General features: G+C 35.9%; 1 protein-coding gene across 1 annotated transcript in view; it reads left to right on the top strand.

Moving 5' to 3' along the window:
- The first annotated feature begins 3,604 nt into the window (after positions 1 to 3,604).
- The window catches only part of LOC122792718 (putative thiamine transporter SLC35F3), a 780,977-nt gene continuing 758,607 nt past the window's right edge, over positions 3,605 to 25,974 (top strand). Inside the window, exon 1 of the mRNA XM_044060302.1 lies at positions 3,605 to 3,897. Within this exon, the coding sequence (XP_043916237.1) occupies positions 3,605 to 3,897 (293 nt within the window). The remainder of the gene's footprint in view (positions 3,898 to 25,974) is intronic.

Raw genomic sequence — 25,974 nt, 5'->3', positions numbered from 1 at the left:
GGTTCTAATGGGGGCCAAGTATGTCTTTTATCATGTTCTCACGGTACTACCTTTCAAGAAAGTCCCTTTGCAGCTGGTCCAGGGCATGCAGGAAGAGTTTCATTTCCTCAAACACATGGGCTATCCTCATCCTTTGTGACTTTCTAACATTTTCTTTATGATTTTGGGGTGCATATAGTTCACATGTAGTAAAAGGTTTATCCATGTGGGTTTTCTAAAAGGTAATTGTTTAACATGGAATCATTTTCTTTTTTGTAAATGGTGAGATTCAGAAATTCTACCATTTCAAAGCTGGAGTGCAGGACGTTTGTGGAATTTTCAATGTAGTCAAAAAACTCCTTAAGCTAGTCCACTGAGCTGTTGCATGAGAAGAACGTATTGGCAATAAAGTGATAATAACAGTTTATGTATATGGAAAGTAGTCAGAGTTTTAGATGGCATTTTCTTCCCACTTGGCTAAGGGTATGTCTGCCAGGCTGGGGCCATTTCTGCTCTCCTTGGCTATTCCTTTTGTTTGTTTGTACCATTTCTGGTTAAAATAGAAGTAGTTGTTTTTAAGTAATGTGTCCAAAAGCTCACCTATTGCATGTATTTTCCTGGGGTTTGTGGAAGTTCTAGTGCCCGTGAATTATTTGACTGCCTCAGTGCAGTTCTCATGTGAAAGCACTCTGTAACGTTTTGCACACAAGGAACTAAATCTTCACCAACAGATAAATAAAACATGGGTAGATTTATAATTCAGTGCCTCCCAAACCTTTGGAATAAACTCACCTTGCATGTCTAGTGGTGCAGCTTCTTATCTTACTTTAAAAAAGCAGACAAAATGACAGAGGGCACAATATACTTTACCTGAAAACTGATAGTGCTTTTGTTTGAGTCAGTGCCTGATTTTCAGTCTAAAGTGAATCAAACTAATAGTAAGGAATTGACTAAAAAATGGGCGGGGGATGAAATTTGTATGGATGTTGATTATCCAGGTGTTACTAACAATTATAATGATAACTTCTTTGGGACAGTACCCACTGCCCTCTCATGTAGTTACCTCACTTCCATAGGCATTTGCAGAACAGACAAGCACAGGCTGCAACACAAGACAATGTGGAACTGTTTACAGGTCAGAGGTTGCAACAGCAGTGTAGCCAGAGACATAGAAGTGAGAAGGGACATGTACATTATTGAACGAGCAGGCATTAACTATTGATATAAATAATATTGATAATAATGATGATATTGTTAATGAATTGAATGGTTTAGAAATTTTTAACTATAGTGACTTGGTTGTTTCTGATGCTCATTTTGAAATTTAAAAAATGTTTTACATTTTTTCCTTCTACAGGTTTTCAGATAGTAGATATGATTATTGAACTGAAATTATTTGCTAGAAAATTAAACACAAGTGATCTGAGTGATGAATGTGCTCATAGTGTTGATTTAATTAGGAGGAGGAGTATATGCAATGCAACCCTGATTACACCTATAACATTTTTTGAAAAATAAAAGGTGCAAAACTGCTATTAGGGAAGAAAAGACAAAACCTGGCTTTTATAACCTACATAACAGCGATCCTTCATTAATGAAGTTGATAAAGGGATTGGTGTGATTGTAATTCATTCTGCTTCTGAATTGGTTGCTAGATGGGTGGGGTATTACTTTGAATGCATATTTAATGGTCTTTATATGAGAATGGATTGTTGTGATGAAGTGTGTGTAAAGTCTTTGAACAAAAGCACGTAACAAATTTTAATTAAAGTATATTAGACTGCAAATGTTTTCTTCTTTTGCATTGTTGTTTATGCCAGTTTGAAAATTCTTTCTTGGTTATCTTCCATTAAACATTACCCAGAAAATTGAATGGGTATTCAAAAATTTAATCTGGGACTGACCGGCATATTCCTCCACGAGAAAGGAAATGCAACCTAATGGAAGATGTTGGCAAGGTTTAAATGGTCATAGGACTAAATGGTCTTGGAATATCTATGAAATTATGATTATTATGACTACTAGATAGATTTACATAATCTGACAAAGAAAGTAGGATGAATCTGATCTGTCTCAGTGGATTTTTTAAAAAACTAACAACACACTAAAGCCAGAGTGACATGTTGGCAGTCATCTATTGTCTCTGAAACAACTGCAGTTATGTGTGGCTTAATGGTGACCATCCAATGTTTTCTCTGATCTGGAATAGCTGAGCTCATTTGCAACCTCTGCTAGGAGTGGTTTCCAGTTCTTAAAAAGGCTTTCTCTCCATGGTTAATCCAAAGGATACCATTTTCTGCATTGCTACTGTTTCCTCTTGATAACTAAGAGGATAGCAGGATGTTTTGGATATTACCAATGGCTTTCTTTTATCTCTGCCATCTGTGAATATTTATTTTGATCAAAAAATAGATCAGCACACATGCATCATGGCTCTTTAGGTTTTCCACATAACATTGTCCACATGGGATTACACAGACCCTCATCAAAGTGCAGGGGCGTAACTAACGTCCACTGTCTGTAGCCATGACTGGCATATTTAATTAGTTGTAGTCTTTGCACTGTTTCTGCAGAATATTCATTGCTAATAAGATTCAGTCCTTATCACACAAACAAGGTAAACATTGTTGGGTTGGTTGTAATTGTACCTCCTGAATTTTTGAATCCCAGCATATGCAAATACAGTCATGCTTAACGCTTTCTATATTATTTGCACTTGATTTCTAAATGCTGAATTTGGATGCTTTGTTGTTTATTAGTGCTGATATTTTATTATTGTTCTATATTACTTGTACTGTCAGTCAATGTCTTTGCATTTTGGCTGGAGTCATGACTGAAAAGGTTCCCATGACCATCTCACTTACCTGGTTTAAACAGAGCTCTTAAATTGTATTTTTTGATGGAACCCACTACCTTGAAGGAGGCTGTGCCTCTTGCAGGTCTGACCCATTTTATGACCGACTCTAAGCAAAGGGGATAGCAACAGCTGGAGTGATCTTTATTTTCAAAAGTTCAATTTAACCAGCAGCTGTTTATCGTGTACTGTTCGAATATCTAATAGCCTACCTTTCTCAAACTATTCACCCTAAGGTCCAAGAAACCTCTGGGGTAATAAGAAAAAATACTGTCTATAATTCCATAGTTTGTTTCAGTTTCTTTCCACTGGCATTCAATGTCTCTGTTAAAGACATCTGGATTTCTAATATTTATACATTTTTCTTGTTTGAATATTTAAAACCTAAATCATCGTAGTAGAATGGCATCACCTAATTGCTATAGTAAAGATGTTAATTTATCTTAATTGTTGCATTTATATGATGTGCTTTGCTTAACTTCCTGTCAAGTAATTTTAATATATTATATAATTTATTGTTCATTTTTACTGATTGGCATCTATATTTTTTTACTATATGTGGTATTTTCTCTATAAAGCTGTAAAGCATACTGCTCTATTCAGATGGATGTTCCTGGTCTACACAAATGTGTATCCAATTATTTAACTAATTACTGTGGTTTACCCTTTAATGTTTAATAAAGCAGTCATAAAAGCTAATGTGCCATGTAATATTTCTCCTGTTTTACTTACACAGATGACTGGGCAGCTGATACAACATTGCCATCTGTAATGGTGACGACAGCCCAAGAGCCTGATAATACTGAGCATTCAGTCACGTCATTATGTCATTGCTGTTCTCTGGCAAAACTCAGGAAGATGATATGGGGTGCCATCATAACATCTTGTCTTGCAGGTTTATGGGTGGGTTCAAGTCACATGGCAAGACTCACTTTGCAAGGAATGAATGCTGCATTTTTCATGACTTGGTTTACAGCCACTTGGAACATTCTCTTTTTTCCTGTTTACTATGTTGGATCTTTACCACTTGCTCACAAGAAGGAGACTCCACTGAAACAATTCAGGTACTCAGTCAAATATGATTTTTTTTTATTTATAAAAGTGTTCTGTGGGTTTGCATTTCAACTTAAATATGAAACATCAGTGTTGTGTTTGGGACTTCACTGAGTTATTCTCTCTGTTAAACCCATAAATCATTGGTATGGTTAGCTGATGACTAGAGTGTTCCTAGGCATTGCCAGCAAATATACATATTTGTGACAGGAGAAGAAAGTTAAATATATATGTGAAATCTCCCTGAGATAACTCTGAGATTTATTCTGTAGAAAATTACATTCCAGAACAACGTGAAGTTGTATAATGGAGGTCAACAGTAAAAGAAGTCAGCTCAATGCACCACACAAATTGGAACCCCAAACATAAATTGTTTTATTAGATACATGCAAAGTTTTCAGGCAAATTCCTTTCTCAATGCATACAGAAAACAACGTTATTATATATTTATATATGTCACTTGTCACAAGCAACCAATAAAATTGTGGAATTTGTTATACTTACATAAAAAAAAATCCCTACGTAATCCTTACATTATATTCTTAAAATGCAGCTAGGATATCTAAAAAAAATTTTCATTTACAAAAAAAAAAAAAAAAAAAGAGCACACATATACATTTCATTCATTTACATCTTCAAATGCATAGTTATTACTTAAAATTAATTTGTTTCTTTTTAAGTAATGGTTTTATGCTAACAGAGAGATTCACTCCTTGTTTCATGTGTGCCTTCAACATCATAATCCAGTTAAATTCAGCAATTTCTGTTTCAAGTATGGAAAGACTTTCTGTATAATGTTAAACTTGAAGGTACGTTGCACACCCATTTCATCAACATGCTTTGCCAAATAATTAGTAGTGACATTACATCTAATATCAGACAAAATACTGGAAGCGTTTGCACAGATATTTTTATACCCAATGGAGATTCCAAAGACTTTTTCCTCAGGTAGATGGTAAATGTTGGAGGTGTGATAGAGAAAAAAGAGATAACTGGGAACATATGTTTTGAGAGCATAATGAGTTGACGGACTTTAAAAATTCCTTACGGAGTACTCCATCAGGAATACTGGGCAAGCAAATGAGGGCACCTAAGGAAATGATTTGTTGAGCTGGGATGCAGAATCTGAATTGCCCTAGACATAATAAATCCTTGTTAAGTTTAATTCTGGTAACTGCCAAAAAAAAGCAATTACTAGAAAATGGAAATCAAAATCTAAGTCAACTATACTTGAAGTAGTGAATATTGTAACAGACATAAAAGAACAGGAGGTGGGTAGGAATAAATTACATACAAAAAATGGAAAAAGTGGGAACAGTACATGCATAAAAATGTTTTGTTGGAGGAATGAAATTTAAGAGATGGTAGGAATTGCCCATTTATGTAATGTTGGTTACATAAGATATATAACAATATATGTGATGTATGATGTTTGTTAATGTGAACTTGTTAATATGGTTTGATTACTTTTATATAAGTGTAAGTTTGCCTATGTCACAAGTGATGATTCAATAACAGTGTTTAAAAAAAATATCTCTTTCAATATAAAAACTTGAGAAAATATTACAAACTGCTTGGTAAATCTTAATTACATGTGGCAAAACAACTAAATCTAAAATTCTTCCTACTTTCAGGACGAATACATTCAGTACTAGTTAATATATATTTACAGAAGGACCAATTATAATTTAGAGAGGTACCTTCCCTTCTATTCTTTTATGACATTCTTCCACCTCTCTAAAGCCTTATAATAAAGCTGCTGTTGTTTTTTTATAAGCAGATTCTGTTATCTCATCTATCCATTTCTGAAGCTCTGGCGTCGTATACAGTATTGGCCAATTATTTCTTTTTAAATGATACTATGTTAGTGTATTTATTTGCAATTTTATTTTACCTACAGAATATTCTTCTTCTCTATTGTCTGAAAAATAAGGTCTCACTATATACCCTAATGGAGTATTGTGTTGCATCATCCAACATCCAACTCTCATATGCTCCTTTAAATTAATTTCTCAATTCCTTAAGTTTCAACACAACATTTGATTAATCTCTTGTTAACCTGCTTGCTCTTATAATAACTATCCCATAATATAAGTGCCTAGGATGCATACTCCTTTTATGTAGGTGTCTATTTACTTGTACTTCCTTTCTACAGATTTTAGTAAATAAATTATCTTTATTTACTATAGCTAAAAACTTCACTTCGATCTATGAGAAATTAAGTTTAAATTTAAAAAAAATCAATAATATTATCTAAGAAATGAACAAATTCATTTAGGCTTACTTCATCACACTTCCAAATAAAAAGTATATTGTTTACAAGGTGTTTGTAAAATATGACATTGTTGGAAACTGCAACTAATCTACCATAAATATACCTTTCTTCCCACTCCCCTATGCAGAATATTATCATACATATCATACATTGATGTCCCCATTGCCATTCGTGAGGTTAGATGAAACATTTCTTCCTCAAACATAAAAATATTACTTTTCAAAACAGTGTCTGATAAAAAACATATTGTTTCTATCTTTCTCTGTGTAAAATCAATATGCTTCCAAAGATGGTCCATTCTGGCTTGTACTCTACACTGTCTAGGTATCATTGTAAACAGAGAACTAACATGTAATGTTATTAATATAACATTTCTTTTATACCCTTCTTTTTGCCATTCATTCAACATTCTTAAACATTCATTGGTGTCCCTTATGTAACTTTTGACCCATTTCCAGCATGGTTTCAAAACATCTTCTAAATATGAAGAAATTAGTTCAGTTACCCATACTTCTCTGGATGCAACAGGCAACATCAGTGTGTGTTCCAAATCTTTATAGATCTTAGACAAACTGTATAATACTAGCACTTTAGGGTGAGCAATATACATGGAATTATACAATTCTAAAGATGTGTCATTTTTGGTTTGTATATTATAAACAAAGTTTTTACAGAAAAAAACAACATTATTCATAAATTATCTACTCACTTTCACAATAGCATTAGTATCTTCCAAAAAATGTCTTATTGCTGCTAAATAATCCATTCTATCCATTAATACTATAGCTTCATCCTGTCCTTATCAGCTTGTTTAATAATAAGTTCTGGGTAATCACACAATTTAATCAGAGATTCATGCTCACTTCTAGACAAGTTAAAATATATATGGGCATTTTGCTCATCATAAAGTTTATATATTTGTTTCTTACATCCATTTTGAATTGCTGTGACTGCTGGTTGACTAACAGGAACAAATGCACTATAGCATTTATAACACTGAATTCTAGTTGCATCATCATTTTAAAACAACTATTTTGAATTCAAATTCCTTGTTAACATTGTTAATTCCGATAAGGCTTGAGTCAATGTATTCACAGCAGAAGGTATGAACTAGCGGCTCTTATTTGAAATTAATATATCTGAATTTGCCGGTTGAATAGTAGAAACATTCGCTACTGCTGATGTTTCCTTTACCTGTTGTTCATTGAATGAGTGTGAATCTGATGGCTGAGGTACATCCTCTATTCTCTCTATATAATTTAAGGATAACCTAAGGATATTTTTTAATATAAATATAATGAATTCTGAATGTTTATTGGTTGTTTGTAATATGTGGCTTATATTTAAATGGAGAATAATGTTATTTTCTGTATGCATTGAAAGAAAGTTTACCTGAAAGCTTTGTGTACATCTAATACAATGTTTAGTATTTTGGAGGTCCAGTTTGTGTGCTGTACAAATTCCATAGAAGCAGGCATATGAGACTGCATAAAAATTATCAGCAAACACATGGAGCCTGAAAGCTTTGTGTACATCTAATAAAATGTTTAGTATTTTGGAGTTCTAGTTTGTGTGCTGTACAAATAACACAGAAGCAGGTATATGAGACAGCATAAAAATTATCTGCGAACACATGGAGCAGTAAATGTGGCACACCCTAATCAATATAAAGATAACTCAACTTTTGCTCCTACATATGAACATATTCTGCTTCTGTGCCTTTTATGGAACCTTATGCATGTTCTCATTCAGCTTACTGGCACAGTTCTAATAAGTTCACGTCTGTTGGTGCTCAAACATTATTTTCTTTTTCATGAACACTTCATGCAATTTTGTCAAGTCAGTAGCTCTAATGTCTTGTTATTGCTTGAAGCTATGTCGGTAAATGTGAAAATAAAATAAATATGTAGTCAGACCATTATCTGCAGCTGGTTCACCTCAATACCACCTTTTGTGTCACACATGTCCTCTGCCCTTTTAAATGCATCAAGTTAACCAGCACCCCACTATTGCCTTAGTCTCCTGTTTCAGTCATTCGTCACCCCTTTGTGATAGTCAACTTTCTCATGTCCAAACTGAAATGTTTGCCCTCAGTCTATTAGTGGTAACCCTCCTGCCTGCATCCTTTTCTGTTAAACTCCACTTCTTTGTATTCCCCTTTCATATTTTTGTGCCCCAGTGATATTCCATCCTTCACTGTTTCCTTCCATTCCAGTTTCAGGCAACCTTCCTTAGTTTAGTGAGTCTGCCCCCTGAGCACTTTGTCATCACTGTCTACACCCTTGAATAGTTTCAGCAAAATTACACCTGTGTCCTAACCAATTTCTGATATAAAGAGAGAATCATCTCTCTTAAAAGCGCAGTCTTTGTTTCTTTGCCACTGTGTATTTCGAAAACAAATCCAGATATTTTTGGCAAAAGAGCTTTGCAGATTCACATACTAAGTGGTTATCCTCTAAGGAAAGCTACTGAATCACTTCCATCACCTTTTCTTCAAAGAAGGTCAGATTTACTGGAGAGAAGTTTTCAGGCTGGTTTTACTACTTCTCTCACCAAAGGCTACTGATCTGTTAAGTACATCCTTTAGTACTCCTCTCACCAAAGGCTTCTGATCTATTAAGTACATCCTTTAGTACTCCTCTCACCAAAGGCTGTTAAGTACATCCTTTAGTACTCCTCTCACCAAAGGCTACTGATCTGTTAAGTACATTCTTTAGTACTCCTCTCACCAAAGGCTACTGATCTGTTAAGTACATTCTTTAGTACTCCTCTCACAAAAGGCTACTGATCTGTTAAATACATTCTTTAGTACTCCTCTCACCAAAGGCTACTGATCTATTAAGTACATCCTTTAGTACTCCTCTCACCAAAGGCTACTGATCTGTTAAGTACATCCTTTGGTACTCCTCTCACCAAAGGCTACTGATCTGTTAAGTACATTCTTTAGTACTCCTCTCACCAAAGGCTACTGATCTGTTAAGTACATTCTTTAGTACTCCTCTCAACAAAGGCTACTGATCTGTTAAGTACATTCTTTAGTACTCCTCTCACGAAAGGCTACTGATCTGTTAAATACATTCTTTAGTACTCCTCTCACCAAAGGATACTGATCTGTTAAATACATTCTTTAGTACTTCTCTCACCAAGGGCGACTGATTTAAGTACTCCTCTCACCAAAGGCTACTGATCTCTTAAGTAAATCATTTAGTATTCTTCTCACCAAAGGCTATTGACCTGTTACGTACATCCTTCAGGACCTTTGCCAGCACAGTTGCCAGATTCTTGACAATTTTCGGCACAAACCATCCATACCCTAAGCCTTCTCATCTCTCAGTCCAGGCAGCAGATATTTCACAACTACTAGAGGAAAATAACAGCAATAATAATACTAGTAATAATAATAACAGCAATACTAGTACTAATGCCACTCACTCTAGGGCTTTAGCATAGTCTTCTGAAGAGAAATAAGATGCAAATGCAGTATAAATATTGAGCTGTTTAAAACAGTTTATGAAAAATAACCACTGACAACAAAACCCATAAAAACAAATTGATGGTAAATTAAATAAAACAGAGAACGGATACAATCTTATAATTAAAGATGATATTATCATTTATCCTTAAATGATATCCTATCATTTACTGACCACATTAACAAAAACCGTAACAATAACACCCTGTCATCTGCTATCTTTATTGATCTTTCAAAAGCATTCAGCATGGTTAACCATCAACTACTGTTGAATTTTCTTAAGTCCCTCTCACCTTCTAACTCCCACTCAGCATGGTTTCTGTCCCCACCACAGCACATCTACCACCCTCCTCTCTTTCACTCATACCTTAGCCAATGCCCTTGATAACAATCAGCTAATATCCTGCCTCTTCCTTGACCTTTCCAAAGCCTTTGACACAGTCTCTCACCCTATACTACTTTCTAAATTATCTAACCTCAACCTGTCTTCTTCCCCCTTGCCTGGTTCTCCAGCTATCACTCGGGTAGGCAGCAATCTGTCAAATGGCTCTCCTCCTGCTCTCCCTTTATATTTGTTCCAACAGGTGTTCCTCAAGGCTCTATCTTGGGTCCCCTCTTATTTAATATCTTTGCAAACAAACTATTCACCTCTTGTAGACAGTCTTCTCTTATACAATATGCAGACGACTCTACACTCATCTCAATCTACAGTAGTATTACATACCTTCTCACCCTTGCTCAAAACTCCTTTCTATCCACAGAGAAATGGTTATCTGACAATCAGCTTATCCTTAACCCTAAGAAGACCAAGCTCCAGCTCTTTCTTCCCCGCTCTTTTTCCAATCACAAATCTACATTTACCATAACATCCTCTAACACCACAATCATAAAACCTGAACCACACACTAAACTGTTAGGCGTCATTATAGATGACGAGCTCAAATTTAACTTACACTTACTGGAAGGAATAAAAAAAACACACCAGAAACTTGGCTTGCTCTATCGTAACAAAAGATTTCTTACTCCAAATGCTAGACTCTCCCTAGCTCAGTCCTTCTTCCTGTCCACACTTCTCTATGCAGCCCCAATACTAACCAATATATACAAGCTACTACCATGAACAAACTGCAACAAACTTACCATAAAATTGCAAGATTCATTACTAACTCCCCCTACAACTCCAATCATGCCTTGCCTTGAATTCATTACAATGGTTTGAATTCCCTCAACTACTGCTACTTTCTCAATTTCAAGTTATTCACTCCATTCGATACAGGCCTTCATCCTGTCTAGCTCTCACTACTCTTGTATCTACCTATACCCCTTCTAGAACCCTCCGCACCTCTAACCAACAACTTCTGAATGTAGACCATCCAAAGAAGAACACAGGCAAACTGCAATATAACTGTTCTATAGCCCACAGTTGGAACAAACTTCCTCTGAACATCCGCTCCATCATACACCCTGCACACTCTAAAAAGGAACTCAAACATTATCTTCTCAACACTAAATCATGTCTCTGCTTAGAACCTACTTGATATGTCCCCTTTATACAAATGGTGCTCCTTTCCTCTGAACTCTTGAAAGCACCTATACCTTCCTACAAAGCCTATGCAATAAATTCTGATTCACTTGTATATCTCTTATTTGATCACTTGTATATAACTTGTTTTTGTACATAAAAAAAAACAAAAAAGAAAACACATTAGGGGTTCATATACTCATTTCTTTGAGAAAACCCTCTTGCTGTAATTTGAATATGTTTGAGTCATAATTTGTATTAATATGTTATGGAGTTATAATTGGTTATGGTACTTTCTATGTTTTGTTACCTATGTTATCCTAATTGTTTTTGTAATTGGAGCTTTTCTCCTCGGGTCTCCACTGAAAACGGGCTCATGCCCAGCTGGACCAACCCGGTCAACAAATGTCAAATAAATAAATAAATAAAATTGATACTCAAGCACTACAGTGGTTCAAGTCTTACTTAGATAACAGGCAACAGGCAGTGCTTTGGGATCACATTCTATCCTCCCACCTTCCTGTCTCCCTTGGTATACCCCAAGGTTCTATTTTGGGCCCTCTTCTATTCTCAATCTTTATAAAGGATCTATCTATTAGTATCCTCAAGCTATATCCATTCAATACTCAGATGACTCCACATTAATATCCTAAGCTACAGGGGCTTCTGAACTGCAGTCCCTCACCCAAAATGTCTTCGAGCTAGTAGAAGAATTGTTTTTACAGTGTTGTCTCCTCCTTAACCCTAAAAAGACTAAACTACTGCTGTTTACTCCTACACAAAAGTCCACCCCATTTGCTTTCACTATCGAATCTAAAAATGGCACAGTTATATCTCCTGATACTACTACTAAACTTTTAGGAGTAACTATTGACCACAACCTTAACTATGATACTCATATCAACAAAACAATAAAATCAGTTAACCGAAAACTAGGCTCCCTCTATAAAATGAAACCCTTCCTTACTCCCATTGCTAGAACTACTATTGCCCACACCCACCTTATCTCAACTCTCTTTTATACCTCTCCTATATATACAAATCTATCTAAAAGCAACCTCAACAAGCTGGCAATCTCCTACAATAATACTGCCAGATTTGCTACCAGCTCCCCTTTCAGAACCCACCACTGCCAAAATCTAAATCAACTGGGCTGGAATTGCATAATCAAATTCGATTTCACCAATTATTACCCATAAAACCCTTTATCAACCAGGTAACACACCAGTTCTCACAAGTCTAATCAGCCCATATAAAAATCTTACAAACCTCCGCTCAGCAAATAAACTACTGGTATCTAGACAAAAAAACAACAATAAAGCATTCCCTTTTCTCTAAGACTGTGGGTAAAACCTGGAACCTACTTCCCAGTGAACTCACATCTCTTTCTCCAACTACACTATTTAAAAAGAAACTCAAATTATACCTTACAACCCACTGGTTATGTACCTGTACCAACCCTGACTAAGATTTTTTCTCCTCCTGGTATCCTAGGCTATAGCACCATTTACTACTCACTTTATAGCCACTTTAAGACCCCTACATTCTAAGTTGGACCTATTGTACCCAGGAAAAACTGTATGGACAGCTCTCTGTCATTTATGAGCTACTGCCCCTCAACTAATTCGCCCTATTCTGTTTATAAGTAGTCTGTTCTCCTGTGCCTTACTCATAACTTTGATTTGGGAATCCCCTACATTCTTCTGAATACTTTTTTCTTCTTGCAGTGTTTGGTTTAAAAATAAAAAAATGTTCATCCAAAGGATGGGGGGGGGGATTCATCTTATCTGTTCTATTTTTACCTATCATGCATGCTAAAGTTACCATGTAACACCTGTTTTGTCTGACAAATAATCTGTAACTGCAGGTAATGTTCTGTTTGTTAGTGTCTTTTATGTGGAGCTTTTCTCCCGGGGCCTCTACTGAAAATGAGCATATATCCAGTTAGACTAGCCCAGTCAACAAATGTAAAATAAAATAAAATAATAATAAAATATCTCCAGCAGTATTCAGGATTATGTCCTCTGGGTTTCAGCATATTACATTTCAAAATAAAAGTACTATTTTATATAAAAGACAGTTAAAATAAAAGATTGGCAGACATACTGTTGATAGGAACCACTTTCTCTGGGTTCTTGAATGCACCTGATGAAAATATGAGGCTAGGGATCTTCCAAGTCTACTGTCCTTTATATCTCTGTGGTGCCCCTGAATATTTCCTAAACTTTCTTATGATGTCCAAACACATTAAAGACTGCAAGAACGCCTTAGACCACAAAGGACAACTCAATAGTACAAGAGTGCAGTCTATTAGCAACAAATATTTACATTCATTTCATCAAAACACCAGAAACTGTGTTCACAAATAGAACAAATACTACATTTGGATGTGAGGTGTTATTAGCCTTCTATCACCAGGTCTTATGAAATGGCTCTGTGGGAGGAAGAATATAATACTTTTAATCTTTCTGAATAAAATTAATGGATACCTGCATAATAAGGTGTTCAGAAAATCATCATGTAAAACCATATCCAGGTGTTCTTGACCATTGTAAGAAAATATTCGGCTAGCATGTTAAACTCAGTAACAAACAAAAACACAGTTTCACCATTTATCACTATGCCTTTGCCCTAAAGGGAACTCTGACCACAGGTCTATGCTAATTCACATACTGAACTGAATTTTTTCCAAGAATGCTACCAACCTCTTCCTTTGAATTTTTATTCCCATCACCTTCTCTTCAAAGATGGCCAAGTTTACTGGACTGCAGTTTATGGCTTGGTTCTGCTACCCACTTGAGTAGTAACACTACTGTGGCCTTTTTCACGTCATCTGATATCGAACCAAAGACTTGTGCTCTATTGGAGACATTTTACAAGGCATTTGGTTTGACTACACTGTTTCTACATTCTTGATGATTTGCGGCTGAAATTTGTCTGTACCCTAAACCTTCTCATTTCTTAATCTGGCTAGTTCTTATTTCAAATGCTTAATGTCAATACATGCATACATACATTAATAGACAAAGAGTTATTTTACTCTTTCATGACTGTTCTTTTACAAATAGTGTATTTTATGTCTCCAGTGGCTAATTAAGGCTCCTGAATCCTAAAGGATTTAATGAAAAAAAATGTCTGCTGTGTCCTGAGAGTTTTTTGCATAAATCATTTTCCAAAAGCATGTCTCAAGTAAATTCTTATGTCTCAGAAATGATGTTACAAAAAAGTGTAAATAATCAGTTGTATTCCTGTGACATCAGTCTGCATTTTGGTTGTGAAGTCAAAACCATAAGAGGTGACAATGAATTTATAGTACATTTGTAACAGAAAATACGATTTTTTGCTAAAATTTAAGTATACCCAATCAAATGACTATATTACTGTAGCCTTACAAGACAGACCCATACTTCATCTCATTGTGAGCTTTTCAATGGTATAGGCACAAGACACAGTAACACAATTCACAGAGATTTGTTCAAAACTATCAACGTTTTGCATGTATTTTAATAACATTTCCAAGCTACACTCCAAATGTAACAAATTGTACATGTTAAATGCAAAGAATTACTGGCAAATTTGATTCACTTAATAATATGTTTTAAATTATGTCATTTGTACACATATGATCATAGAGTTTTGATGACATTCATGCAGATATGAAATTATTGGTCATATTCATAACTGATGGACCAAACATATTTATCTTGTAATGTGTTTACATTTCCAACCACCTTTTATGATCACCTTCTTCACCATGAGCTTGCAAGAGTCCACACCGTATTATTAAAGCAAATACAAAAATATGCTCTAGGCTTCCACACCTTTTCACCATCAATACCTGACTGAATCTACAAACCTCACTGTTTCTCTGTGCTCATTATTTACATTAGCTTGTGATGACAGTTTATTTCCTAACACAAACCTACTAGTCTTCTGAAATTACTGCTAAAAGGCAAATATAGCTAATATTCACAACTTATAATGGAATCTTTCTTCAGTATCTTCTACCTTATATATTGCAGTCACCTCGTTTGGGAGAAATTTTAATCCTACAACAATATACTTCCAGATAGTCCCGGCCATCATAAATCCTGACCAGCCCATATGGTCATAACTCATTCCCTCCAATCTAACTCTTTTGAGTTTGTACTCTAACTTCCAGTGGGCATGGCCTGAGCATTTTAAAAATGAAGTAATCACCTCACAGTTCAAATAAATGTTCTTATCTCTAGAGTCTAGAGCATAAGTGTTATTAGAATGCCAGCAATGTAAACTACGCATGAAAAGTCATCTTTACAGAGGTTGCATTCATTTGATTCTAGGTCTCAAACTGGATGTTATAGGTCACAATAAACATGGTAAATATTAATTTTCATTATGATGAATGGAACAAAATGATTTTGATATCTCAGTAACTATTCAAACAGCACACAGCCTGCCAGCAACATTTTTTGATACAGCTGTGATATTTTATATGAGGCAAAGCACTTATGCCTGTGTCACTTGATTGTAGAGATTTTTACAAAAATATGAAAATTATTACAGTACAAAAATAGTTTGCAAATAATATTCAATAGCTTTTTAGGTTCTCTAAACAGAGATGAAATATCATTACAGTTATGTTTTCCATTATGCAAAGATGAAATCTGGTAATACCTTGTATATAGAATGGTTCTGGAACTATTAATGCAAATATTTATTCATTTCTATTTGTTGCCAGGGAAAAGTCCAAGTGGGTAAAACCCATTTTCAGATGAGGCCCAGGAAGAAAAGCTCTGCATTTAAGTACATTTACATTTGATGTACAGTTATAATTGCAGGGTAAAAACATCTATACATGAGCATATCTACAAGATTTTAAATATTTCTTGCATGAACATAGCATTTTAACACAAAAAATGAGAGGAATTAAAAAGTGACAAATTATTGACTACAGACATCACACACAATAACAATTAATGTATCAAAAGTGTGATGGCTGCAGGGGAAAGATCAAACTGGGGTGTTTTTGAGTTTAGTAATAACTTACAGACAGATAACTAGAACTCAAACTAAAATGATGAGAGATATAGGTTCATAGGTTGGTACTGGGCTATCTGACCGAAGGCATATATTAGCCCAGCCACCGTCCCTTTAGTAGTTCCCTAGACCCTTGTACTGGCAGCTACTACGCTTGGCCCCTATCTAGTAGTGCTGTTGGTGTGATCCCCGGTGTGAACTTTCTGGTACCCATCCACTCATCAAGGTTCCTCTTGAAGAGTGAAAGTGAGGGGCTCTGTCTTATGTAAATCGGGGCCCTGTTTCATAGTAAGGGAAGTCTCTGCGAAGGGAATCTATCCCTCCAGCATGTTCTATTCATTGTTGTATTGAGGTTTATATCCCTAGAACGTGTAGCTCGAGTAGATTTGGTTTTGCTAAGATGGAGCATGTTCAACAAATCTGGGTTGGTCATGGTTCTGTATGTTAGACAGAGATAGCCTCTGAGAAAGCGGTATGCAACAGAGAACAGTCTTAGCTTTTTCAATCGTGCTGCATAGGGCAACTGTTTGAGGCCAGTAATCCTCTTGGTTAGGTACCTTTGTGGTCTCTCCAGCTGCTGGAGATGTCTAGCCAGGTACATTCAAATTGGTGCATTGTACTCAATAATGGGTCTGATGAGGGAAGAGTAGAGGGGCACCATTACATCCTTAGATCTTGATGCAAACCCTTTTGTGATCAGATGGGTCACATAGATGGATTTTCTAACCACTTTGGCAACATGGTTATCAAAGGAAAGCTGACTATCTACTTGGGTCCCTAGATCCCTTACTTCTTCTTCAGATTTCAGGGGATTACCTCCTATGTTGTAGTTTGCGGGTACTCTGTTTTTTCCAAAGGGGATTACTATGCATTTCTTTGCATTTAGCTATTGACCATGCCTTTGATACCATGCATCAGTCTCATTTAGGCCCTTCTGGACGATCCCCATGTCGGCCGGAGACTCTATTATAGCACCCAGTTTGCAGTTGCCCGCAAACTTAGTCAGCCACAGCCCTTCCATGCTTGCCTGTACTTCTGAGAAGTATATGCCAAACAGGAGGGGCCCCAGGACAGAGCCCTGAGGCACACCATTCGTTACTGGTCTGGATTCGGACATAGATCCCGCTACTCTTACTCTTACTCTTATGAAAGATAAGAGATGAGAGATATGCAAAGTTTTGAAGCTAATTAAGTTTTCTATGTGTTTTAACTGTTTGGGGATTTCATTCCAGAGTTTTGATACTTAATGAGAGTAGAAACAGTAATGAGAGTAATAAGAGTAGAAAGAGTAATGAGAGTAGAAAGGGTAATGAGAGTAGAAACAGTAATGAGAGTAATAAGAGTAGAAACAGTAATGAGAGTAATGAGAGTAGAAAGGGTAATGAGAGTAGAAACAGTAATGAGAGTAGAAACAGTAATGAGAGTAGAAAGAGTAATGAGAGTAGAAAGAGTAATGAGAGTAGAAACAGTAATGAGAGTAGTGAGAGTAGAAAGAGTAATGAGAGTAGGAACAGTAATGAGAGTAATGAGAGTAGAAAGAGTAATGAGAGTAATGAGAGTAGAAAGAATAATGAGAGTAGAAACAGTAATGAGAGTAGAAAGAGTAATGAGAGTAGAAAGAGTAATGAGAGTAATGAGAGTAGAAACAGTAATGAGAGTAGAAAGAGTAATGAGAGTAGAAAGAGTAATGAGAGTAATGAGAGTAGAAACAGTAATGAGAGTAGAAAGAGTAATGAGAGTAATGAGAGTAGAAACAGTAATGAGAGTAGAAACAGTAATGAGAGTAATGAGAGTAGAAACAGTAATGAGAGTAGAAACAGTAATGAGAGTAATGAGAGTAGAAAGTAATGAGAGTAATGAGAGTAGAAAGAGTAATGAGAGTAGAAATAGTAATGAGAGTAGAAACAGTAATGAGAGTAATGAGAGTAGAAACAGTAATGAGAGTAGAAACAGTAATGAGAGTAATGAGAGTAGAAAGGGTAATGAGAGTAATGAGAGTAGAAACAGTAATGAGAGTAATGAGAGTAGAAACAGTAATGAGAGTAGAAACAGTAATGAGAGTAGAAAGGGTAATGAGAGTAATGAGAGTAGAAAGTAATGAGAGTAATGAGAGTAGAAAGAGTAATGAGAGTAGAAACAGTAATGAGAGTAATGATAGTAGAAAGGGTAATGAGAGTAATGAGAGTAGAAAGAGTAATGAGAGTAGAAAGAGTAATGAGATTAGAAATAGTAATGAGAGTAATGAGAGTAGAAAGAGTAATGAGAGTAGAAATAGTAATGAAAGTAATGAGAGTAGAAAGAGTAATGAGAGTAGAAATAGTAATGAGAGTAATGAGAGTAGAAACAGTAATGAGAGTAGAAATAGTAATGAGAGTAATGAGAGTAGAAAGAGTCTCTAGCAATATTGTATTTCTTAGTGATACATACTAAGAGTTTATTGCTAGAGTGAAGGTCTGTAGTGGGTGAATAGTACAGTAGTGGGTTTTGTATTTTGTAATGCTCTGCATTTGTCTGGAGAATACAATAGTTTGCATGCAATGCATAGTTAAAAATGTCAACTGGTTTGGGAGTTCAAGCCAGTTTAATTGTTTTAATACAAGGCAGTGGTATGTTTTATAAGGATGGTTGGTTGCAAATTTAGCTATTTTGTAGTAGCAGGAAGCTAGTTTAGTTTTATATGTAGTGTTGATATTTATAAGAATAAGGGAAGGATATAATAGAAAAGAAAGGAGGCATGTTACTGCTAAGGTCAAGCAATACGATATCTGAAAAACTGAAATATAAAAAAGCCATTGCAGGATGTAACTGCAGAAACACCTAGACGTATCACTAGATTGTAATGAGATAAAGCATGCAATATGAAAACTATATCATAAATTGTTCAATGCTTCAACTTGTTCAACTGCTTGACTTGTTCCTCTATTACTAAATTTACCAAGTTTTGGCACTGTTCTCTCTTACAAGTCTGTAGAACTTTGTCTGTCATTGTCCTTACTGTGAGACTGATATAAACCTATTTGTTCATATTCTTAAATGTTGGAACAAAGCTGTATAGCTGGTGATTTCTGCATGTTACTTCCATCCTTTCTGTATAATGTTTAGTACTGTTGCTTGTATGCCTATACTGTAATATTAATGTAAATATGAAACATGTCATGTTTACCATAATTTTTGTACTTTTTAATGCATCCTAGAATATAAATGCAATGCTAACCGTTTAAATAAGTGCAGGTGCTAAATATTTCAATTTTTATCTGACAACTTGCTCACTAATACAAAGTATAAAATCATGGTAATGTTAATATTAATATATGCTAATAATATGTTAATATTAATACGTAATACTCATAGCTTCAAGAGGAAACATTCCTTAGTATCTACAGTCATGTACATTGCATCTAAACCTTTTAGCTTTTTTTATTATTCTGATGATTACAGGGCAGATACTATATTAGACAACATAATGTCTCATGCCAAATAATATGTGACAAGTAATATTACAGGATATATGAGTTTTATCAAGTCCACTGAGGTATGACAGACAATTTAGCTGACATTAATATACATCCCCTAAAGCTAGGATGTCCAAGAATACAATTATTTTGGAATATATGTTTATGAGTGCGGTGTATTAGTGACCTTCAACCTCTTACATATTTCATGACAGAGTGTTATCATTTGAATGCTGTGCAGACATATGCAACAAACTATGGGATTTGAATTGTATGATGAAAAGTATTCAGATTTGGTTATAGGTTAAGGGGTGGAGGAGCTGACTTCTTTTGATTGATGTTACTATGATGGTTATACTGTTTCTACTGAATATCTGTTTAAGTTGTCATTATGGTTTACTGCACACAGATCTTTTTAGTAATTTGTCCTAATCTTTTGATAGATCCCATGGGATATTTTACATCTACCTGAGATTAACGTCTTATCCAATGAATTTATTTATTTATTTGAAATTTAGCAAACGGGTAAGTGGACTGGTTAATTGATTGTTTTCAGTTACAACGTAAATAGCTGAAGACACTCCAAAGAACACAAAACACGTTGGATAAAGAAACTTTATAGAACGCAAAGCTTTCGGGAAGAACCCTTTCTCAATACTGAATACAAACATACAAAAAAGCAATTGCTTATATACAAGCCCAAAGACACATGACCGCAGCCAAAATCATGTGAGTATTGTCACATGATTTTGGCTGCGGTCATGTGTCTTTGGGCTTGTATATAAGCAATTGCTTTTTTGTATGTTTGTATTCAGTATTGAGAAAGGGTTCTTCCCGAAAGCTTTGAGTTCTATAAAGTTTCTTTATCCAACGTGTTTTGTGTTCTTTCAGTTACAACCCAGGCTCTTAATGAGCAAAGTACATAATGCAAAACACATCATACATCATAACAAAAATACATAATGGAAGTAAATACACACAGAAAAGAGATAACAAGACACAATATATCAAGCAGTGTGGAAATATGAACAATATTTGCATCATTTACAGGGTGGAGTTCTCTTACCAGATTGATATCTATATGTACTAAGCCTGTAAGAGTACTGCAACTTATCCAGTGTCACAAAAGCAATTATGGGCAGTTTCTTCTGGTAGATGTTGAAGCCATACAATGTTACTTGAAAATGCATTTCTCTGGGTATTTCCTTTTTTGGGGGATGCTCTTTTACAGCCTGATGGCCACTGTTGTCTTTTTCAATTTTGCTGGCAAATTCCAAGCAGTACTGTAACAGCATACTTTTTCATGATTTTAAACAATTCATCAGTAATTCTATCATTCCACAGAGCTTTGTTATTAGTAAGGTTTTTAGGGCCCATTTAATCTCACTCTCCAGGATGTCTAAAGTCAAATTGGGATAGGTCCATAATCATTTGATGCAAACTTTTTCCATGGTGTTTCTAGCCAGTAGTTGTATTAGAGACCTCTACCAAAGCTGTTATTTGTTATACAAACCTTTACTAAAGACAATAGTTGTTATATAGACCTTTATCAAGCTAGATGTTGTTTTTATACAAACCTTTACGTAAGCTGGTAGTTGTTATAGAGAACTTTGCCAAAGCTGGTAGTTGTTATACACATCTTTACTAAAGCTAGTAAAGATAGTTGTTATAGAGACATTTACCAAAGCCTGTAGCTGTATTAGAGACCTTTATAAAATCCTGGCAGTTTTTATACAGACCTAGGAGTTGGGGGATGGCATAATGGTTAAGGTATTTGCAACACAGTCAAGAGGTACAGGGTTTGGGGGGTACAGCGAAGCAGCGGTTAGTGTTGTTACCTCACAGCAAGAGGTTCTCCAATTCAATTCTCAGCTGGGGTGCCTTCTGTGCGGAGTCTGCATGTCATCCCTGCATTTGCGTGGGTTTCCTCTGGGTGCTCCGATTTCCTCCCATATTCCAAAGACATGCGTTTGGAGTGTTTCTCCCCAGGCCTCTGCTGAAAATGGTCTCTATCTCAGTCAGGATTTCTTGGTAAACAAATGTTAAATAAAGTAAATAAATTTACTAAAGCCAGAAGTTGTTATATAGATTTTTACCAAACAGGAAGTTATTATACAGACCTTTTACCTAAGCCAGTAATTGTTATACAGACCTTTACCTAAGCTAATAATTGTTATACAGACCTTTTACCTAAGCCAGTAATTGTTATATAGACCTTTACCTAAGCTGGTAATTGTTATACAAACCTTTAACAAAGCCGATAGGTCACAATGATGCATTATCTTTACTTGTAAAGTTAAAGCCAAAATTTAAGGTTCATTGCTGCAAGTACAAATCATGTGCTGATGGAAGCATTAGCATCAGAATTATAGGTTCATAGGTAGGTATTAGGCTATTGGCCCTAGGGCCTATATAAGCCTAGCCAAACAGTACCCTGGCTTTTGCCACCCAAGAAAATTATTTTCCTGTGTCTCTGTCAAGCAGAGCCACAGAAGTGATCCCCGGGGTGAATTTCCTATTTCCCATCCGGTCATCAAGATTTTTCTTGAAGAGTGCTAATGAGGAGCTTTGTTTGATATACAGAGGTAGTTTGTTCCAGAGTATGGGAATTCTCTGGGACAGGAATCTATCCCTCCAGCATGTTCTGTTTATTGTGATGACAAGGTTTAGGTCCCTAGAGTGTGTAGCTCAGAGGGATTGGGATTTCTTTAAGTGGAGCATGTCCAGCAGCTCTGGGTCTGACATACCTTTGTATGTTAGGCAGAGATCACCTCTGAGTAGGTGATATGCAACAGAGTAAAGCTGGAGTTTTTTGAGACAGTCTGTGTAGGGCATCTGTTTGAGGCTGGTAATCCTCGTTGTGAGGTATTTCTGTGGCCTTTCCAGTTGTTGTAGATGTCTTGTGAGGTACATATCAAAAAGGGCGTTGTACTCTATAATGGGTCTAATGAGTGATGAGTAGAGGGGAACAATGACCTCTTTTTTCCTGGATGAGAAACCTTTTGTGATGAGGACATTTTATTTATATATATATATATATATATATATATATATATATATATATATATATATATATATATATACACAATAATAATGGGGTTGTAGAACAATGATCCCCATAGAGTAGGGAATAACAAAATGGGATATTAAGATCCATAGAAAAATTAGCAACATATAGACCTAAAATGTAAATCTGCAGTAGGATGTGGACATGAAATATAGCAAGTATATACAAGTGCTAAACTAAAATAGCAAAAGATAAATGACTGATAACATACACAATAAAAATTAAAATAAGGTCACCATCTATTTCATTGAACCTGAAACTTTAATTCAAAATTTACCTGCAAAGTAAACAGCAAAACATTGTTTAAAAGTAAGCTAAAGCATAAAATGTGGATTTTAATCTAGTTTGAAAATTATCATTGCACTTAATATGGAATGTATTTATAAAGCAGACTTTCTACATGGTCCTGTGTAGTGAGATAAAGTCACTGAAAAATTGCAGTTTATACAAGAAAGTATAAAGCCAAGAGTGCACAACTGCATGACGAGCTGAGGTTAAAATCTAACAGCAATCACAATGGTCTGCTAGAGCACAGGAAAGCAGGTTAGATGTGCTGTGATCTAGAGCATGCCTAAAGAATAGAAACCAAAGCATCCACACAATGGTCTGCTAGAACACACAGGAAAGCAAGTTTGATATGCTATGATCTAGAGCATGCCTAAAGAATAGAAACCAAAGCACCCAAATAAGGAGAAACTTAACTAAAGCATAACATGCAGATAATTATCTTATTTTATTTTTATTTTTATTCCAAATAGAGAATTTTGTTTATAAGTGCAGACTTTAAACCAGACTGTATAGTAGGTGCAAAGCAATAAGAAGCTATCAGTTTTATACCAGAAATGATAACTGCCAGAGTCCAAACTAGCAAAGAAAACTTATGTTGACATATAGTAACACAAATTAGGAGTGATTCAATCTAAATAAACCAGTAGTAAAACCAAGACATTACTAGAGCATGCCCAAATGTATCTTGATTGGTAAATTGAAAGAGATATGTTCAGTAGAAGATATATCAGCAATGTGCTTAAATTTGGGCTTTTTGGAATGAAGAAAATGTGAAAAAAACATCAGATAAATGAAACTGCAATGCAGACTGAGAACATAGAGTTCATAGAAGAGGAATGTTGACTAATGTACATATCAAAACTAAAATTAAAGGAGAACTTACAACAGCACCCATGATTTAACAGTGCCATAAAGTATGAATACAAAGGATATTAAACTTAATATACTCTGATAGTACCATATATAATTACCTATGTGTATGGGCTGGTTAATGTAGGACTAACTAAAAGGAAACTTAAGTTTAAGCATTCAAGTTAAAGTTTATGTAGTTGGTTTTCTACTAAACACCATTAACTCCGCACAGCTCCTCGTGGTGTCCTGCAGAGTGATACAGGCAACAGAGAGACCCAAGAGAGACCTTTCCAGATTTAAATATTTTTTCTCTGTTTTATTTTGCTCCGACTGCCTTTTCTCACCTAAAAAGCAAATTTCAAACTGATCTGTGCTTTAAAAAGTTTAAATTGCATTTACCTTCTGCTTTTTACAGTTTTTGCACTTGTTTTATATCAATTTAAGTAATTTTTGTATTGTATAACTGTTGTATGCTACACACTAAAGTGCACTAGCCTGTTTATAGTATTTGTTGCGGTGGTGGTGCTGCGGTATCGTTGTCGCCTCACAGTAAGACGTTGTCCTGTTCGATTCTCAGCTAAAGCATCTTTTGTCTGGAGACATGCATGAATGGGCGTACCTTCGTTGAAGGTTGTGCGTCAGGCCTGGTAAGTCGGTACGTAAAAATCTACTGCCAATCATTAGCGGACCGGAGTTCTGCTGTGGTGACCCCTAACCGGGAAAAGCCGAAAGATACAACACAGTGTTTTCTGTGTGTTTTTCTGCTGTTTCCTGAAAAAAAAAATATTCTCTTTTCCTGCCTTTGCTGAACTACATTAGTTCAGATTTCAGGTTTTGCTGACTTCTGGACTGTAGTATAGTTTCCTGTGTTGCCCATATCCTTACTTGGATAGGAGGAAGCTTCTCTGTTCACCAGTGAGAGTGGGGAGCTTTGAGCAGCCTATCTGTCCCTGGAGGAGTGGTCTCAGCCCTGAAACTAGTAGCTTATTGGCCGTTTTGGGTCAATTCCTATCTCTTTCAATTTCCCTGCTTTAAAACTCACATTTGCACGGTTTTGCGCGATTTTGTGCATAGCGCAGCATCGGGCAGCAGCTCTTAAATGGGTTTAAACTCGTCCCGGCTCCACAAAGTCTGCTCTTCACTTTTTCCCTTAGAACTGTTCTAAATCTCAAAGTAAGCACTCCATTTTCATTCTAAAGCCCTGCACTTGCTCGTATAAGTAATCTTATAAGTATGCACTAATAAAGTAAAGCACTACACCCTCTTATACTCCCTTTAAGTACTTGGCTCCCTATTGGTCCTTTTTGATCAGTCAAAAAGTAGTTCCTTATACTATTCTGGCATGTTCAAAAGTCAGTTTCGGGTTTACTCTCCAGTCCAGCTGGTGAATCTGGGAATCTTGAGGCAATGTTACAACTGCCTTATGTACACAAACCACCCTCTCCTCCTCCCAACAAGCTCAAATATATGTGAGAGATGCAACTATATAGCCAAACTGGAGGCTGAGCTCTCTCAACCTAGTACTGGCACAGTCAGTCAGGAGGAGAAGGTAACCACACACATCACAAATCCAGTCTCTCATAGACTTATCGCAACAGCAAACCAAACACATAAACACACAAAAACATACTCGGAGGCTCTAAATAAAAATCTGCCCAAGCAGCAGAGATCTACAAAGCAGACATCCAAGCAACCGCTACCCCACAACAGTACCCACGTATCACATAGTTCACAAAGTCAGTGTGCCACACAGTCACAGCCCTTCAGGCTAAACAACACACCTAATACACTTGTAATAGGTGACTGTATTGTCAGACACACTGACGTCCCACTCACCAGGCTGAACAAGGGGAAGGTCACTGTAAGCTGCCTGTTGGGTGCCAGGATCCGCCACATAACACAAGCACTCAGGTGATTCCAAAGCAAGTACAAATATGACTCCATCATTGTCCATGCTGGTGTGAATGACCTGAGATGTACCTCCCTGGACTACATGAAAAGAGACATAGTGGAGCTCTCTGATCATGTAGCCCAGGCCAGTATGACCCTGACCTTGAGTAGCATCTTACCCTCACCAAGAATGATGCCACAGTATAAAGACATAATTACCAATTTTAACAATTGGCTAAAGTATTGCTGTC

This window comes from Protopterus annectens, chromosome 2.part0, assembly GCF_019279795.1.
Source record: "Protopterus annectens isolate FY-2018-M chromosome 2.part0, PAN1.0, whole genome shotgun sequence".
NCBI lineage: Eukaryota > Metazoa > Chordata > Ceratodontiformes > Protopteridae > Protopterus > Protopterus annectens.
This window is presented reverse-complemented; position numbering and strand designations above follow the sequence as displayed.